Source organism: Sinocyclocheilus rhinocerous, unplaced genomic scaffold, assembly GCF_001515625.1.
Source record: "Sinocyclocheilus rhinocerous isolate Xijiao unplaced genomic scaffold, SAMN03320098_v1.1 scaffold240, whole genome shotgun sequence".
Classification (NCBI taxonomy): domain Eukaryota; kingdom Metazoa; phylum Chordata; class Actinopteri; order Cypriniformes; family Cyprinidae; genus Sinocyclocheilus; species Sinocyclocheilus rhinocerous.
Genome location: NW_015654534.1, coordinates 365,229 through 385,992, shown reverse-complemented (window position 1 = coordinate 385,992; position 20,764 = coordinate 365,229). Strand labels below are relative to the sequence as shown.

The window sequence follows — 20,764 nt, the reverse complement described above, 5'->3', positions numbered from 1 at the left end:
TAACTAATAAAAGACAAAAAACTAAATACAACAAAATTACTAAAACTTTAACTAAAATGAAAGTAAAAACAGAAACTACAAAAAATAAATCAGCTAGTTGCCAATGCAACATTTCTAATTTCATTAACTTAATGTACTAAAATAACTAAAACTAAAATAAAAATTAATAAAAACTATACAGACAAAAACAAACAAAAAATAATAATAATGACAAAAATTAAGTTACTAAAACATTACATTATATACATTAACATTGAATCAAAAAATCTAAATAATAATAAAACTAGAATAATATCTTGATGCTAAAATAACACTGTTTAAACGGGGAAAGAGCAGACATTTCATGTATTGAGAAGTGAGCACAGGAGTGTGTGTATAACACACACACACACACAGAGCGGGTCCGATCACCATGGAAACAGCATATAGACTAGCTTTGTTGAGTTGTTACATAATCAAAGGGCCTCAATGGATGATTAGGTGGTTCTTTCTATGACTAACCCTCTCAAACAGCTACTCTCAAGCCACAACACGTGGTCAGACTGGACATCGGTTAAAACAGCCTCTGCCATCTTAAGAAACATGTGAATCATTATAAAACCAGTCTACACCCAAAAATGTAGAGATGCTTGTGGTGGAGTGTGAGTGAGTGTGTTTAGGGTAGACCAGATGCTTTAAATTCTCTGAGGTCCATGTTAAAATACACAGATGAAAATATGTGAAATGTTTCAGCTGAGCGCAAATACAGTGGGTATAGAAAGGACCCCCCCCCTTTAAAATAATCACATTCAGCTGTGGTCATTTTGATCAGCTCTGCATGAAAAGAGCTTTCCTGGAGCATTTCAGCCCTTGGTAGTGCAACAGAAGCAAACAATCAACTATGGGTGGCAAGACACTGTCAGAAGATCTCCAGGAGAAAGTTGTGGACAGACGCACAAGCGCTTTTGAACACTACTGTAATATGCATCGTTCAGAGGCAAAATGAAAAGAAAATACCACGTAAACTTTTCTAAAGGCAGTCAGTTCCCTTCAGAGATACATTCATATAAACTCCTACTCCAATTGTATCGCGGTTTGTTTGGCATCTCAACCAATTTGAATCGTTACATATTTGAATCGATTTGCGACCGGCTCGCGGTTAATTGTTACATCCCGTACATGAATGTGTCCAAATGCAGGAACCGTGTTTTAAAAAAAAATGTAATTAAATAAAAAAATTTTATGTGAAGCGTGTCATTTGTATGGTACTAGTGGCACTGAATGGAACTTCAAAAATATTTCCCAATTTTCCCAATGGACAAACAGGTTGTCCTGACCAAACTCACACCATTACATAAATAAACCCTTTAAAATTTCAGAACAAAAATGACACAATTCAACTCAAACTTCAACTTTGTTGGCGTCAGGAGTATTTGGGTCATTGTGGGTCAATAGTTTGGCATAAAATTTTTTAAACAACAACAAAAAATACAGTAGTCAAATGCTGCGTTATTCATTCAAAATATTAGAGAAATATAGAAGCTCAAATGCAGAGAAGTCAGATCTTGGTTAGGTAAAAACCGAAACCAAGCCATTCACACAGATGCCTATTCAGCGCATTTTGACGGACAAATATGACTGCTGCACTCGCGTCTCACACAAGAGATGTAGCCATGCAAAGTTAAAATAGTTTAAACTTTTAGAAAACACGTCGCGAATTTGTGAAGGTTTATTCCTTTTCAATGCGTCTCATATGTTTTTAAATGCAATCTGCGTGATGGCGGGAGACAAGCCAAAAGTTTCCTTAAGACCTATTTAATCTGCATATAAAACATTAGAAATTAGATATTTGTTTAATTTTTATTGTGTGTTTGACTGTTAAAACAAAAAAATATTTGTTGTTCGTCCAAATAAATTGGGTTAATTTAAAAATACAGTGGTTAAATTTAAACATTTTTTCTGTTGCTTTTTGTTTTAAAAAAAGGTTATAAAAATGTCAAGAATTATCGATACCGAATGATATGAAACATTATATCGTTGAAACATTTTTTAGCTATATCGCCCAGCCCTAGTAGTCAACATTTGAAGTGGCTTTCAAATTTTAACAAATAGTCAAATGATCCACTTCAAATGTTGACTACTGTATTTTAACAAAACTGTTTGACTACTTGTTAAAATTTGAAAACCTTTTGTCTGCCAAATAAAAGTCATGTGGTGCAACCAAGATGCAGAAAATGCAGAAAAACATAACAGGAAATTATATCATAAAGAAGAACCCTCATTACTGTGTCATTAAAGCTCTTAAAATTTTTGATAATTTGATCTTTTTATGGCAAAGCATGGTTAGTTTAGGTAATAAAATGTCATGTAGTTTGACTCCCTAAAAACATAATTATATTATATTTGAATGAATAATTCATGATATTTATAAGAACAGAAAAAGCATTTTTTAAAGATTAAAAAAAGACGTTTACACTCGCATGCATTCAAGGAATAAGAAAAAAAGGGTTATTACCTTTTACTTGATGGTTGCACCACATGACGATATACAAACTTCTCTTGAAAATGGTACAAACACAAAAGTACATGACACCAACATACATTTCTTGGAACTTGTTACATGTGTTTTAAACTAGATTTTTTATTTTTTTTACTCTTTTCATTCTCGTGGACACTCAATTTGTCACTGATCATTAAACACATCCTTTGAAATTAAACGAACAAAAATTAGGTATTCAGCAAAAGGCACCATTTTTGATCATTTATTCATTTAGTTGGTCAGAAAATGCTTCACAATTGACTCTGAATCTTGATGGCAGATATCAACAGGTTGTTTACCTTATATCCTGTGTGTGTGCGGTTCTTCGTATGAGGTGTGGTGGAGCACAGTTCGATTGCTTCTGGCTCATGAAAGATCACTGTAGGCAGCTGGTCCTTCCGGAGCGTCAGCACGTTGAGTTTGGTCTTTAGCATGGTCTGTAAATGCTGAAAAAGAGAAGAACTCAGTTTAGGCTACAGCTTGAACATGTTTAACAAATACAGATCCACAGGTGCCTCTGTTTAAACTCATAAAACACCACTTCCACAACCTGCATGGATGAAAGAACTGTTTGCACATAACATCCAAGTTACTCCATAAAGTTTATGGCACACTTGTGTGATATTACACAGACGTCTGTCTCTCTCTCTCAGACCACTCTCATTCTGTAATGGAGTGTTATTTATATATAATAAATACAAAATAAGACAGCACTCACCCCCTCAAACAATTTGCTAAGGGAGATTTAAATTATATTCATATAAATTATACAGGGAACCTTCTAACTTATACATTGCACGTTACAAAAATATTATATTTAATATAATTTTTTTTTTTAAATTAACAACAGGGATTAAACAGAAGTTCAGTGGGCATAATAATCACATCTGTGGATACCAGCTGAAGCTGGTATTTGGATTTCTTGAGCAAAACTATTGGTTTTCATGAAATCATGAACACTTCAGTTCTTATAAACTAACACTTATAAACTCTCATTAAAGAGTATAGAAAGTTTGCGAGTCTTTTTGAATGATTCATTTGTCTGTGAATTGGACTACACCGGTTGTGCTGTATATTACTGATTCACTAAAACAAACCAGTTTAAAAGAGTTATTTGTTGCTGAATCACACTTAATTTAAACTTGTTAAAACGTGTTAAATGGAGTGTACTACACGTTTACTGTGACAGCATGACAAAATTAGCCTAAATATAAACTAAAACATTTATAGAGCAGGGTGTGGTTCTTGTTAAATACTGGGCGTTCAGATTCATCTGAATCAGAGCCATTTGAGTCAAAGATGATAGAAGATTTCGAAGGGAGAGAAGAAAGTGAGGAAATATGGAAAAGGGGGCGAGCCGAGCGAGTGAGACAGAGGAAACGAGTGAACGACAGAAGCCACATGTATAAACGCACCCTGAGCCCAGAATCAGCACTTTACAACTTTCTGAGAGAAAGAAACATTCCTGTGGTCTGAGGATAAAAGAATAAAGAGAGAAACAGAGAGAAAAACAGAGAGAAAGAAAGAGAGGTTTGTTCAGGGGAGGGCGAGGTGCTGAAACAAATCTGGAATTTTATTCATAATATTTTGGCTGCGTTTAATTTTTATTCTGTCAGGAAGTCCAAAAAAAAAAAAAAAATCCTTCAGAGACTCTATTTACAGCTTATTCACCAGGGGCCGGATTCACGAAAATCTTCTTAAGAAATAAGTTAAGAAATTTCTTAAGATAAATTCCACGAAGTTCGTAAGAATGTTCTTAAGTGCAATTCTTGAAAAATTCTTAATAAGTTCTCAAATATAAATAAATCGCATCATATGACCCCTTTAAGAAGAAAATGACAGTCTTTATCGGAGTGAATAGGCTACATGACGCACTGATAAACTCACACTTTATTGTCTTTTTGCGCTTCCTGCAGATTACCCTAGTAATCATAATAAACACGCACACTATTTTCGTCGCGACTTTGACTGGTGCTCAGCTTCACGTTTTTAATGCGGCGTGTTTTTGAACAGTTACTTTTAAAATAGCCTGTCTCAAGCTGAAGCGATGTTTCATTTATTTTTGTGCTGTGTTTTTGCGCTCTCATCTGAGTGAACGCTTCCGGTATGTGTTTTTTCGCGCTGCTACAGCAAATGTGTCCTGTGTATCGGTGCGTTCATATGCGCTGAATACTGCCAAAGATTATGTCGTATTTTTAGGCTAAAATTAAAACCGTCCAATTAAAGCTCCCTATCTGACTCGTTTTTGTAGAGATGCTACTGAGTTTTGAAGTCAGCAAAAAGTAGCGTCACACATAGACTAATCATCATGACCAATCATTGTTTACATCAGGGGTTTTCAACCTGTGGGGCGCACCCATCAGTTAATTCAGAGACGTTCCCTTGATAATTCATGAATATGAGTTAACAAATCTTTAGCCATCCACTAGGGGGCAATCTGACTCCCACTGCTAGTCGACAGTTAGAGTAGAGTTGGCTCGAGTATCAGTCACGCTCAGTGTTGCCAAGTCCGCGGTTTTCCCGCGGAATTGGGCTACTTTAACACTTGCCGCGTTTTGTAGTTTTGGGCTAGTTTTGAGTAGCAATTAGGCGGGTTTTGTTGTGAAAACCTGGCAACCCTGGTCACGCTTATTGACAGTGTAAGATGATTTACGATTAGCCGTGTCGGAAATCCAACCACGGATTGGCATGTTATCTCAGAAACAGGCTCAGCCATCACATTGAATCAGGTAAACTAGTCATATATTTATGTTTCAGTATAATTACGCACGCTATACCAGGGGCGGTTCTAAACCCTTTTTAGGTGGGTTTCAGCACCCCTATCTGTCACCTTAGCCCCCCAAAACTATCTTAACGATCAGGCCAGTGCTGCTTCCTCGAGAAAGTTTTTCATTCTCACGTGTTTTAAGTCTTGTCAGTTTAAACATTAAAGTAATTTTAAGCCATTTAAGCCCAAGACATCTCAATGCGGTACTCACGCACTGTGATAGAGCGTTTCTATGCGCACCGCTCACACACCTGAAGTGCACAGACAGATAGCCTTCTCAGACAGCAGGTGAATACCAATGGCTGTCTTGCGGACTGATCACTGTACTTCAAAAAACTTGTGCACATCCCTATTAATAGTTCTACTATGTATTATATGTTGCTAGTGTTGTTGTAATGCTTAAATATAACAATTAATTTGAAATAACCCAATAAATTCATTAAATAATTCTTACTGTTTGGGATTTAAAACAAGTCTGGGGCTGTCCGAAATTTAAGAAGTTATTTACGATGATTTTTAAGAAGATTCTTTTCAAGAATTTGAATTCTTAAGTTTTGTCTTAAAAACAATCTTAAGAAAAAAGTTTTGGGAATACAAAATATTCTTAACTTTTTTCTTAAGTTAAAAAATAAGAAGAAAATGGCAGTTAAGAGAAAATTTCTTCTTAAAAATCTTTCGTGAATCCGGCCCCAGAAGACTATAGAGATGGAGCAATGGACACCTTCCATGAAAAACCACATGTGTTTGTTTAACTGCAGTCATTGTCGTGTCCTGCTCTTTATTTGTCCTCAAATGTTTACCAAAACATATCTGTCTGCATTTCCACAGAGTCCTAATAAAATGACAATAATAAAAACAATGACAATTCAAACTTTTGGTATGTCGACCTTAAACTTCCCTTCCTGAAATAAGATATTGTTTTCCAAACTTTACCTCCTACAGAGCGAAGGGTTACTCTCCAGAGAGAGAGAGAGAGAGAGAGAGAGAGTTTCTGAGAAACGGGGGGACATTCTCAGAGTAAAGTCCTCATTTCAGGAAAGCTCGACACACATTTTCTCCATTTACTTCAACAGTGGATGCACGTTTCTGTAACATAGGTGAGTTTTCATTGTGCTGATCCGCAGGAACAGTTTCACTTCTGTTTTTAGTGGCCAAAAATAACAAGTGCTGAAGAAACATCACATGAGCTTCAAAAAGAAGCTTTAGTACCAAAGCAAAGAGAACGGTCAACAATTTTGAATTATTTTGGATTTGCTAGACGTGACTAGTAATTGCATGTAATGAGAACACTGTGACCCAGCAAAAACAAAATCGTCATATATTGGATATTTAACTGTACATGCTCATTTCCCTTATTTTTATATTCAGATTACATGTGCCATTAATAAAAAAAAAATGCTAACGATTAAATAACAAACAGCAAATCTCAAAATGCAATCTATTTTTCATATTTTCTATTAGGCCTGGGCGATAAAACGGTATCGATATTTATCGACGGTACACCCTCTTCGATAACGATAGAAAAAATGTTCGATATAGTGCACGATATAGTCACAATGACGGTGAGGACCCGTCACGACTTTGTGGAGGTTTATTCCGTTTCACTGCATCTCTTATGTTTCTAAAGGCAATCTGCGTGATGGGCGATTCGGCTCTTTGTATTAAGCAGTGCATAAATACATGATGCTGTATACATATATATATATATATATAATACACACATACATATAATACACACATACATACATATATATATATATATATATATATATATATAAATAAAACTAATAATAGACTGAACTGATTATAATAGGAGAGCTCTATTTTATGCATTTTGACATTTTATAATTAGTTTGTTTTTTTGTCGGATTTTTTTAAAGAAAGTCTAAAAACATATTGTCAACAGACTGTGTTTCTATCCCTCACAGCCTCATATTCTTTAACATGAAAAATGGCCTCCATCTCCCGGCTTACAAAAACGCATTGTTAGACTTATTTTAAACCTCCAAAATGTTTCTTACATTATCTCTTTGCTGAGGTCTTCACTATGCCTGCCAATATCTGCTACAATTCGATTCAAAACAATGTTCCTGACCCAAACTGCTGCCAATGAGCTTCACTTAATGACTTCCACACCTGAACTACTAACGCCCTGAGTTTGTTGTCTCCAACCAATCTTTAGGGCACAGCACAGTACCACAGTGAATTAAGCCAGTGGTTCCCAAGCATGTTCCTCCTTATAAGTACCCAATCAAAGGCTGTGTTTACACTTGGCATTAACATGCGATCACCATGATCCAATCAGGCAGATCGGATCATCAGTCAATCAGGACATGGCGCATTTACACTTGACAACATCAAATGACTTTTATCTGGACTCTATCTGGATAACCGATCGGATCTCTCTTTCCCGCGCAATATTTAAGTAAGTCTTCTGACAGTTCGGGAGAGAGGGGGCGGGGTTTTGCGTGACGTCGACCTGCGAATGCAGACATGATGGCTGGATTGTGTTTACATTACACTGATCCGATCACAATGCTTCCTCGACTACCTCTGGACCAGGACACGCTGATCAGAAGCGCGTTTACACTTGTCTTTTCAATGTGTAGGTGTATACAGGTTGCATGTTTAAGCCAAGTGTAAATGCAGCAAACACACTGGAATGCACTCATCTGTTCATCAGTAGTGACTTCAAGCCCAAAATAAATGGGGAGATATCCAAAATGTGGACTGATGTGGGGCCTCCAGGAATAGGGTTTGGGAATTTCACACTTGCTTTCATCACTCAAGTTTGAGTGCATTATTTGGAACATTTGCGTCATCAACATGAGTACTAGAGCCAAATGGACCGAGGTCCACAACAGTTGTTCTATTAGGGTGGCCTAATGTTGTTGTAAAGTTGTCTTGTTAAAGTCAATGTCATAAAACCAACAAAAGAGATTTAAACCTAAAAAATAATAATAAAATACAATGCATCAGGACCACAGAACATGTCACAAAGAGGCAATAAAATATAACCTACAGCAAAAATAAATAACTAAATAAATAACCACATACATACATGCATACATATTGCTGAGCTTTACCTTGGTAAATCTGTCAAATAAGTTGCCTAAGTAGCAATTATCAGTCATAAAAATAGTACTTTTGTAGACTAAGTATCTGCACATGTAAATGTAGATAAGAAAGTGACTGTGAAAGAATCTAACCTACTTCTATGAAGTCTACAACATGCATCAAATAAAATAAAATATGCAATGTTTAAGCGGGTGTTCAAGAAAGGGAGGTAGAAAACCATGTATAAATGCATGTGCCTCCCGCCTGCTGTGTGTGGGCGAGAGATGGACTAAACTGTGTTAGTGTTTAACACATTATACGGGCGTTTGTGGGTCTGTCCTGCAGTGATGGGTTTAACAAGACCAGGAGTGTCTCTGTTCATTCATATATCACTCACAGACAGAGACAGAAAGAGAAAAACATGAGAGAGCTGGAGTGAGTTAGCGAAGTAGTGAGACAATGGAAACGGATCAGGCAGATCTCTGGCGGCTATCAGCTTGATTACATCTGACAAGTCTCGTATTTCATCCGCACGCAGATTTAGCTGACTTCTGGCGACATTCCTCAGCAATTTGGTCTCAAAAATATAGGCCAGAAACGCATACACAGAGTCTTCGCGGCATATTTTGAGTTAAATGCAACAGTCTTCACAATGCCTGCCAATATCTGCAACAATTCAAAACACTGTTGTTGGCCTTCACTGCTGCCAAAGGCCTTCGCTTCATGACTTCCACAACTGAACTAAAAAAGCCACGAGTTTGCCGTCTCCACTCATCTTCAGGGACATTTGTAGCCACTATGATTCAGGCAATGTTTTCAAATTTAGTTGAACTGTTTGGTCCGAAATGGAGTTAGAAACTCCCCCATTCAAGTCTCAATGGTCTGTGCTCAAGATATTTTCACGTTTTATTCTACAACATAAAATGCATCAGTAATACCCCCTCGTGATTTTTTAAAGCTATTACCAACAAGTGGTTAAATGGGACTAAAGAGGTTGTGAGGAACGGGTAAACTCATCTACACACTAGTCACTTTCACAGCCTCATTGTGTTTATAATCTCGTGCTTGCAAACTATTCTAACTCAAACTTTCATGGAAAATGTTTAGATAAAGACTGAAAGTTGTTGGAAGCTTAGTATTGGTGTCGTTGAAGCCATGCAACTGTGACGCAGTTCATTTATAGCCTTTCATTTAGCTTTTTACTTCTACCGATTGTATACAGGCTTCAAAATTCATAAAAGATGTGTTTATTTGTGAAGATTGTCACAAAGAATCACAAACTTTTCTTGGACAAACAGGTTATTTTCTGCAATAATCCAAAAGCCAATTTAAAAATCCTACTGGGTTTTTGACAAGGGAACCAGGGTGATACGAACATTTGGGTTGGCCTACAAAAGTATATAAATCACTGCAGTAATCTATTACGTTTCCTACAAAACTCTATAGATTGAAAACCTGCTGAAAGCTATATTTGCCTTGATGAATTTATCGGCTGAATTAAATATTTTGCATTCAGTGAACAAACAAATTCAAACTGACAAAAAGTAGTGTTACTTAAGACAAATGAATCGCATGGCATTTACAGCTCAGGCGATTGGCTCAAAATGTGCCCAACAAAACTTTGCAAGAGATGCGAAGAATGCGAGTTGCTCTCCAAAGGCGATTTATTGGCCTATTTGAAAGCCGACTTTCACACAGAGATGATATACGCCAATGGTAGGTTGCTAAGAATGAGAGTGTGTCCAGACAAAGCTCGTAAGTTCCAGTGTGGGTGCCTGTCGGGGTTTGGGTATAACTTTATGAGGGTCCGTGTTGCGTTTCACATGGACCCGCCAGGGCCAAGTCAGGACAGACACGTAGGAGGTTGCGTGCTGCCATTGGTGGATGCCACTGGATACAAAAATCCAACAGAAATGGCGTGGGAAGATGCCAATGGCAGCGGAAAACCTCAAAGTCAACGCTGGCCCCACCCACCTTCCTAAAAACACCAATCAATGTCAACTAGTACAAGTACCACTCACACATTCGCACAAATAAAATTATGCATCAGTTAACTGTAAATGCATTCATTTTCACATATTTTTCAGATGCATTTGCACACGCACACAGACCCCAACATAAGCTCTCTGTGAACCCTGTGAGAGAGTCCTGCCAGACACTAGAGAAGCTAACGACAGACAGACATATCTGTGGTTTACCCTCAAACTCACTCAACACATGCACATGCACACACACACACACACACTCAAACCAAATTATATTCTTGGAAACTCTGCATTGTAACAGAATAAGGCCGTATTGTACTGCAGTTCTCTCAATTAATCCTTTAAAGAACACCCAAAAACACATACTTCACACAAATGCCAAACCCAAATCTCTCCTCTCCATGCGAACGCGCTACAGAAAGACTGGATTTAACCTTGAAGGTGGGTTCACTTCAGTTCACTTATAACGACATAAACAATGGAACAAGATGGGATGGAAATTTCTACAACAAGCTATTTTGTAATGGGACAAGGAATTAGCAGCTAACAGGGGCGTCTTTTCCGGATAGACCTTGGTGTTTTAGTAAAATAACTGTTATTTAAGAGTCGAAAATCAAGGTACCTCTGACGAGCTATTCGAGAAACAGGATTGCACCCACCTGCCTATCTTAGTGCCCCTATCATGCCCTTTTTAAGGTTAATAGTGTAGAGAAGCTAACGACAGACAGACATATCTGTGGTTTACCCTCAAACTCACTCAACACATGCACATGCACACACACACACTCAAACCAAATTATATTCTTGGAAACTCTGCATTTTAACAGAATAAGGCCGTATTGTACTGCAGTTCTCTCAATTAATCCTTTAAAGAACACCCAAAAACACATACTTCACACAAATGCCAAACCCAAATCTCTCCTCTCCATGCGAACGCGCTACAGAAAGACTGGATTTAACCTTGAAGGCACACATCTAAACCACACTCTGACATCCATACCAATACATCCACATGATTATAATCAGCTAACAGGGGCGTCTTTTCCGGATAGACCTTGGTGTTTTAGTAAAATAACTGTTATTTAAGAGTCGAAAATCAAGGTACCTCTGACGAGCTATTCGAGAAACAGGATTGCACCCACCTGCCTATCTTAGTGCCCCTATCATGCCCTTTTTAAGGTTAATAGTGTTGTTTTGGGAGTCTCCTACAATAGGTTTACATGCATGCAAGGTCAAAAAACGTTTTCCTTTTCCCAAAATATGCATTTAATATCACCTCATTTTCCAGTGATTCTCAAACGATTTGTTTGAAGCAGTTCAAAGATTCAGTCTCTTTAAACCCCTCATTTATGTGAGTCTACTCTGCTCTGATTGGTCAGAAGGCCCAGTCTGTTGTGATTGGTCTACTGCGCACAGCGCAGGTTGCAAACGATACGCCTATTGCCATAGTTCTGTATTTTGAACGCTCGATAGAAAAAAAATATAAACATCTATTATTTATCATACTTACAGGTTGTGATTCAGTGGAGCCAGCTGGTCCAAATAAACTGGGTACTGAGCCATCTTTAAAGAGCAAGCGTTTGTGAATCCCGCGTTGAACTCCCCGAGATTAGAGAAGCAGTCGGCAGTAAAAAATGACGGAAACACAAAAAAAGATTGGGGTTGTACTGCTGAGAATTTTAACCACTGATTTTTTGCAGCCTCATCTTTCGGAAGTGAAAATAAAACGAATTTACTTAGAACACAGCGTCTTCTTGAAATGATGTTAACCACACGAACAAGCTACAGTGTTTGAGGATGGGTCGCCGGCCAACGTAGAACATAGGCAGGCATTATGCAAATGTGTTACCCTGTGACGTGTAGCCGTCACGGAAGTGGGATTCGAATTACTGACGACTCGTTCAGGCTGTTCAGAGTCGATTCTTTCTTTTAGGAGACAATAACTATATTTATTGTGCACTTTCGGCTTTACAACTTTGCAGATCGTGTGCATTCACATACAGCTACATTACACACTGCATGAAAGACTATGAATATTCAAAATGGCATAATAGGGGCACTTTAAAATGTATTTCTCTGAACTCAATTGAACTCAGTTCTATTATATTTTGAACTTAACTTCAGACAATTTTGTGTTACGTTATGGTAGTATTTATAGTCTGAAAATTTAGTTATTTGCACTTATAATTAGCTTTGAATTATGATCTGGGGCTTTGTGAACTAAACTGTCAGGATATGGCATTTTAAACTTATGTTGCATTCAATAAGTTTAGACAATCTGGAAATATTGTTTTAGCTTTTACTCTAAAAAAAAATAAAAAATACAACCTGTATTTGTGCCGTGATCTCTCTTAAAGGGATAGTTCACTCAAAAATGGAAGCTGTCATCATTTACTCACCCCTCAAGTATGAGTTTCTTTCTTCTGTTAACACCAAAGAAGATATTTAAAAAAATGTTGGGAAACAAACAGTTGCCAGTAGCCAGCCATTGACTTATAGTCAGGATATGGCATTTTAAACTTATGTTGCATTCAATAAGTTTAGACAATCTGGAAATATTGTTTTAGCTTTTACTCTAAAAAAAAATAAAAAATACAACCTGTATTTGTGCCGTGATCTCTCTTAAAGGGATAGTTCACTCAAAAATGGAAGCTGTCATCATTTACTCACCCCTCAAGTATGAGTTTCTTTCTTCTGTTAACACCAAAGAAGATATTTTAAAAAATTTTGGGAAACAAACAGTTGCCAGTAGCCAGCCATTGACTTATTTTTTTCCCCCATACAATAGAAGTCAATGGTTACCAGCAGCTGTTTGTTCTCCAAAGTTTTTCAAAATATCTTCTTTTGTGTTCAGCAGAAGAAAGAAACTCATACAGGTTTGGAAAACTTGAAAAAATTTGGAAAAATTTTGGGGTGAACAATCCCTCTAACAAAGACTGATTTTAGAAGTGCATCCTATTTTGAGCAAGAGGGAAATGAAATTTAAGTGTTGATAATGATGACTATGTAGATATATGGAAGGGAAAGAAGAACTTCTTGCATTCGTTGTAAGTTACAGCTTGTAACAAATACAAATATATTTTGAGGTATAGAAATAAATCAATGTTGGCATAATATGCAATGTGGGCATAATTTCTGCTGTCTTGGGCATTTGAACATGATTTTAAGTCCTGCTGAGACTGGCTTAGGCTGCCATACTGATCACCAGCAAAATCTAAAGGGATATTTCACTAACTAATGGAAATTCATCTGCAGTTGTCCTGATAATAACCTGATTATAAAGGACAGTTCTGGAGCTCAAATGGAGTTTCAGAAACAAAAACACATAATACAGAACGGTTCCAGATCACAGAACGAGAGAGAAGAGAATGAGACTGAGCATCGCCATCAACACAGCGATGCCCGTTGCCATGGACACGCCACAAAGAGAGAGCCTGCTGGTAGTCATGGTTACCATGCAGCGGACACGGAGAGTGCTTCAGTGCATTCTGAGAAAAGTGTGTTGGGAAAGAATGAGTGCACACGAGTGTTTGTGTGCGGAGGGTTGGAGAATTAGATCTTGTTTCAATGCATTGTAAGAAAATCAATCAAGTCTCTTTGTGAATTGCAACATCAGGCCACTGCCCTGGCAATAGTATAACTGTGCCTGGGTGGTCTTTGGGATCACTATTGGGAAAGTACTATGCTCATATCACAGTGAGACCCTCACGATGCCGTGATCTGTGGTGCTAAGAATGTGTGTTTGTGTAACACTAGATTACACTGGGCAGAACGTTCTGTATTATCTTAGATAGCAATGCAGGAGTGATGTGAAGCTAGGCCAGTCACGATAACAACCTTTTGTTGTGCGATATATTGCCGGGAATTAAGTATCAAAATATTAGATACCTTAAAAAACCAGAATAAATAGTAAATAAACAATTTCTAACAAAAAGTGCAAAGTAACAAAAAAAAAAAATGCACAAAGAACTTGTTTGGGTAAATATAATGGGCGATATATTGCGTCACTAAAAATGATTGAGGTCATATACATATATTGCGCGATAAGTCGATATATTGATTATTGCGACAGGCCTATGTGAAGCGTGTGTCTGTCTCAACACTTCAGAAAAATATCACTCACTCACTCACTCACACAAGACAGTAGTCCACTTGAGAGAAAATTTCCAGTTTGACTGAAGTCCCCAACTCAACTGAGCTTAACTTGTTTTCAATCCAGAATATCTTGGATTTATTGCGAGTTAAAATGAATCAATTTGAGTGATAATTTCAAATAATACTTTCTTTAAAAAAAAAAAAGAAAAAAAAAAAAAACGAAAATGCTGGATAACAATAGTGTACTTACAATGGAAAATAAAGGGTCCAATCCGTAAATGTTGTAGTATAGCCACAAGATGAGCATTCGTGGTTAAAAGGTATATATATTTTGATTTTTTTTAGAACATAACTGATCGTTTCGCTAGATAAGACCCCTATTCCTTGGCTGGGATCGTGTAGAGCCCTTTGAGGCTGCATTGAAACTGCATTTTTAACCCTCAATCTGTTGAGCACCACTGAAGTCCACTATATGGAGAAAAATCCTGGAATGTTTTCCTCAAAAACCTTAATTTCATTGCGACTGAAGAAAGAAAGACACGAACATCTTGGATGTCATGGGGGTGAGTAAATTATCAAGAAATTTTTATTCTGGAATTGAGCTAATCCTTTAAATTTATTTATGGGCCAGTCGTGGCCTAATGGTTACGGAGTCGAACATGTAACCCGAATGTTGCGGGTTCAAGTCTCAGGTCCGGCAGGAATTGTCGGTGGGGGGAGTGAATAACCAGCGCTCTCTTCCACCCTCAATACCACGATTGAGGTGAGACCCTTGAGCAAGGCACCGAACCCCCAACTGCTCCCCGGGCACCACAGCAATATGGCTGCCCACTGCTCCGGGTGTGTGTTTACGGTGTGTGTGTGTGTTCACTACTGTGTGTGCACTTGGATGGGTTAAATGCAGAGCACAAATTCCGAGTATGGGTCACCATACTTGGCCACACGTCACTTCACTTTTTTTAAATGTCTGAAACCTAAAATAAACATTATGTGTTGAAAACACTGTGTAGCTGTGATTACATGACAAGGGCAGAGTCAGTGCATCCGTTTCTGGCTCAGCGCCAGCCAAAGCGCGAAAGCACAGTGTGAATTTGGTAGTTATGTGACATCACTGAACATTCTGAATCCAAAATGTGAGACCGTCCTCCCAGGGGCACCAGGGCTCGCAAAATCGCTAGCCCGACGTCCTGGGGCTATTGTGTTTTCCAGTCGGGCTATCAAAATGTAACACCACTCTGCCCGACGGGCTATCTTAAATGCAGATCTCCCGCGGGTCCTTAAAAACTCCTAAAGTGAGTTGTATCAAACTTAAAGGGTTAGTTCAGCCAAAAATGAAAAAAGAAGTTAATGTGCCTTCTAAAAATCTAAACAATTAAGACAGTGTTATTTATACGTTTTAAATTGACAATTTATATGCTTGATTTATCCCTTTTCATAAAAATGGTCTAAAGGCTGAAATGCTGTTGTTTACGATTTTTGTTTTTGTGAAAAGCTGTATCTGAACTGTAAATCGTGTAATTTTATGGCTCAGTACTGTATGTTAAATAATAGAAAAAAGATCTGCACACTGTTATTCTCCCTTTATTCAAAAAAGTTAAAAATAGCAACGTTTCAGTCAAAGACCTTCGTCAGGCAAACACGCTGCCCGAAGGGCTACCAGGGATTTTGAAATTTTGCGAGCCCTGGGCACAGAAATGACGATCCCACATGTGGGACCATACTGCTCTAGGCCTATATAAAAGCATCCAAAAAGCAGCATGTCATGGGACCTTTAATAAGCATGAGATGTTTCACATTTATCAGAGAACTAAACCACAATTACTACATGCCGTCTCAGATCCAAGTGAGAACTTGCTCTGTCTTATTTCAAAATGAGCAAAGTGTGAAAACACAAGTACGTGCTGGTCTGCACAAAGTCAATGAATCACAAGAGTCTACTCAAAAACCAATGGATCTTGAGGCTGGTTCTGGCTTGTTGAGATCCAAAAGAGTGGGGTTACACTGGGTGGAGCGCTGTGAGAGGACAAAACTCTTGATGTCAATATATTTTTTGACTATGGCTAACATATCGCTGATTATACTTAATATGATATATAAGATCCTATTTTTACTGTACATGAGATCTGATTGTATAGTGTCTGATGGTATAATCCCATCAGATTCAAATCTCCATGATGTAATGCTCTTAATACATCCCATGGAAAACACTGAATCCTACTAAATCCAGTCTTTCTTGAGATTATAAAGAGTTCACCCCAGATCCAGAAAACTGGACTGTATGCAAACAGTCCTACAGCATATTAGCTGTCTTTATGTACTCATCTTAAAATGTATTACTATGTACATAGACTCTACATAATAAAGGTTTCATAAGTAGGTTTTCACAGCAAAGCCATAGAAGAACCATTTTTGGCTCTCCAAAGAACCTTTCAGTGATCAGTATTTATTAAAAAAAAAACTTTTTTTCTTAGTGTGAAGAACATTTCAATTATCTAAAGAACCCTTTTCCACGATAAAGAACTGTAAAGGTCACAAGAATGTTAAAAGTTCTTCATGGAACCATCAAAGCCAATAAAGAACCTTTATTTTTAAGAGCAATATAGTGCTGTTACACTGATTTAATGTAACATAATTGCATCTGCAATTAGTTATAATATTGTACTTAATACAGGAAATATGCCTCTTAATTTGAACACCAGTGTAAATAATACAATTATAACAGAATTCACACATTAACATTTGAGAGAGTAAATTATGGACATTTTGTACATATCAAGTACAATGCTTTTCCTTTTATGTACATAGTACGTGTACAGTAAGAAAGCATTAGGAATATGCTTCAACACTGGGATTTATTAATGATGAAAATGGTGTCCACTGACAGGAGTAAGCATTTTCCTGAAATACGTACTATGTTTGAGCTTTTAACGGTGATAAACTCAAAACAGGGACTTCAGTGGATTTAGGTCATGGATCATGGTCTACTAAGGAACAGGTTGGTTCAGAATAGGGCAGGGCAATAAAACTATAATGATATCGCGATATAATTTTCCTCGATAAAACGATAACAAGAGTTAGATAAATGTTCAATATAATGTGCCAAAAGTGGAATGAAACGGCACTAATCAGACCATTTATCTGCTCGGCTCAAAGTTCAAACGACAGCACATATTTATTACAGTACTTTTTGTGATTAAGCTATAGCATTTGTGCATTTATACTAAATGTATTATTTAGACTACTGCTTTTCATACAAATACCTAGAAACCATATAAGTTACATTTTTACCATGGTAACCATATGTGTGGTTTTAACTGTGGTTATCATGATCTAAATGTATGGTAAGACAAACTCAAACAGTCAGAATAATTAAATTTCACCATATAAAAATGAGGTTGTTAAAAATTTTTTTTTTTTACAGATGTTACTGTTTTTGATAATGAACATAAATTTGCATCTGCATCCTAACTCAAGCTGCTACTACTGTCAGCTCAAGCTACTGTCAAATGTGCATTTCTAAGAGACACATTTTTTAAAAAATTATTATTGTTGCAGGCAGCAATGCAAACTGTGCTGACGATGCACGTGAGCATGCAGAAACTAAAAAGTTATTTTTTCTATTATATTTATTTTGTTAAGGAAACATGACTGGAAAAGTGTAAAGAATTCAAAAATGTGAAGTGTTTGTCATGTTCTGACCATAAAGTGCATTTTAAAACCACAATTAAGGATCTGGTTTCTACAACTTTCACTTAGGAGCAAAATCTGCCTTTAAACTTGAAAGAAATAAAGATTTGGAATTTATCGTGATAATTATCGATACCAACTGATATAAAAAATAAAAAAAAATGAAAAAAAAAAAGTATAGTGATAATTGTTTTGGCCATATCGGCCAGCCCTAGATCAGAGGCTAATCTACTGGATTGGTTCAGAAAGTTTTTTATAATCTACTGGATTGGTTTCAGAAAGAGTTTGCACAGAACTGTGATAGTTTACTACAATCTGGCTGTTTTTACATGGATTTAAATTGTTTATAGTGGTTTGATACAAACATTTTGCTACACATAGCAGCACATTTTGGTGATCAAATCAGTCGAAGCAGCTTTACTATGCTATTTAATCAGTGTCACCAATACCAAACTCTGTAAGGAAAGATTGTGCAAGTACATCTGGCAAAGCCCGTCCCGCTTCACATCTGGATAATATTACAAACAGAGGAGACGTGAAGCCCAGCACCCCAGGAGATAAAAATACTTGACGTGAACTTCTCTTTTTTTATTTTGAAGGAGATTTGCAGGTAACTGCTGGACGTTTATAACTGGATGAATCCGAACGCTTGGAGAAATCTGGCTAAATATCCTGCACAGGAACTGGATGCCAGATGCCAAAAACAAGACGCACAGCTCGTCAACAGATGTGCTGCATGTGTAAACCCGGTTTGAGATGCTGTTCAGATATTATCAGGCATCTTGAAATGTTTAAACTTGACTTTCGGACTTAAAAACAACACTCATTGTGGTGGCACGATTTGCAGCAACAATCAATGCCATGCGCACTTCAGCATTCCCACACCTTTTTAAACCAATTTCCATTTGTGATTAGTGGATAGGGATTAACCCCTGCAAGAAACTTCAGTTTAAGCTGGTATCTGATTATTAGCTAGCTCAAGCTGGTCATTAGCCGGCTGACCAGCTTCAAAGACCATCTTAACCTGGTGTGGCCAGCTGGTAGCTAGTTTGTTGCAGCTAATGACCAGTTAACAACCAGTGTGGACCAGCTAAAAACCTGCTGCCATGTTCCAAACCACAGCATGCAGCTTACACTGGATTTCCCATCTAAAAAAAAGCTGGTCTTACAGAGATTTTAAGCACTTTTCAGTTTGAAAGAACACCAGCATGTGAGGCCAGCCTATACCAGTCGAAACCAACTTTGGCTGTTGTGCAGTGAATTTGTAATTGTAATGACTTTTCCAGGCCTAGAAACCAGTGTTAAAACTCACTGATATTTCCAAGGCTTTCCCTGGTGCTTACAAACAGCGCAAACGCGTCCTGTGTGAACGCAACGCACCCTCGGCAAGGCCAGGAGCACAACAAAGTCGCTCCAGCCATTTCACAGACTGCAGACACACCAGTGGTGTGAAATGGCCTTGGGTCTGGAACGGCATGATATGATTTAGAAAGAACTGTGAAACTTCTGCTCTATTTTGCGAGCGGACTCGCAGCTGCAGTCCAGACGCTCTGAGCTTCAGCCAGGAGCAGCGATACAAAGTTGAAGAGCCGCGCAGCGCCAGTGTAACAGTTCATCAGATAAACGGAGGCTGAATGAGGTTTGCTGGATGATTAGCTTTTGTGGCAGCACACCGCGTCTCCAAAGTGAACGACAGACAACAAAAGCGTTTCTTACAGTAATTAGACGTCCAGTCTTACCTGCAATCGCTCGGACGCAGGCTGCCACATTTTAGTAGATGATACGCTCGATTGTCAGGCTGGAAACAGGGATAGTCCAGCTATAACATCTGCTCGCTGACGGCGCGTTCTCGCTCCTTCTGTCTCCTCAAGCAATCCCGAGGGAAAAAATACAGACACCGTGAATTCCAAGGGTGCGCAAGAACGAAACTCCGCCTGCGAAAACACGCACAGGCTTTTTCTTTCTTTCTCTGTCCCTCTGTGTCCTCCGCCCCCTCTCTCGACTGCTGTTGTTCCCAGACTGACCTGAAGAGGGCGCCACTTACTGGAGCGCTGCAGATGTTAACTGCCTTTCAGTCCACCACACTTGTCACAAGGGGCGTTTCTAGCCTTTTTAATCAGTACTGAGGTAGCCTACAGTCCCCCTCCCATCAAAAAAGTATGACCATATTTTGAGACGTTTTTTTATATAAATGACCAGTGTTGAGGGTAACGCATTACAAGTAACGCGAGTTACGTAATCAGATTACTTTGTTCAAGTAACTAGTAAAGTATCGCATTACTTTTTAATTTACAAGAGAATATCTGAGTTACTTTTTTTTTCAATTTATTGATTGACAGCTCTCCTGTCCCCATGTTGAGAGAAATCAGAAGATGTTACTGTAGTTCTAAAATAAATATGAATATGCATTAATTCATCTCACTCAAAAAAAAAAAACACACACAGATTCAGTATTCCTCACAATGAATAAAAATAATGCAACTCGGAATATGACGCGGACCTGCAATAATTAAATGTTAAACAACACAAATATCCTTTATGTATTTAATCCCATTCTATTAACCAATGTCTTTGCTTCTGACCTTCGATGATCCAGTTCAACCATAATAATAAGCAAAAATTACTCTAGACAAACATTTGTGTGTCTTTTTTATT

The 20,764-nt window shown here is 37.8% G+C and overlaps 1 protein-coding gene across 1 annotated transcript in view; it reads right to left on the bottom strand.

Moving 5' to 3' along the window:
* The window catches only part of pid1 (phosphotyrosine interaction domain containing 1), a gene marked incomplete at its 3' end in the record, with an annotated part of 29,415 nt that extends 9,234 nt beyond the window's left edge, over positions 1-20,181 (bottom strand). The window contains exons 1-2 of the mRNA XM_016524400.1: positions 19,849-20,181; positions 2,818-2,964 (exon numbers count right to left, since the gene is read on the bottom strand). Of these exons, the coding sequence (XP_016379886.1) occupies positions 2,818-2,964; positions 19,849-19,878 (177 nt within the window). The remainder of the gene's footprint in view (positions 1-2,817; positions 2,965-19,848) is intronic.
* Positions 20,182-20,764: the final 583 nt, after the last annotated feature.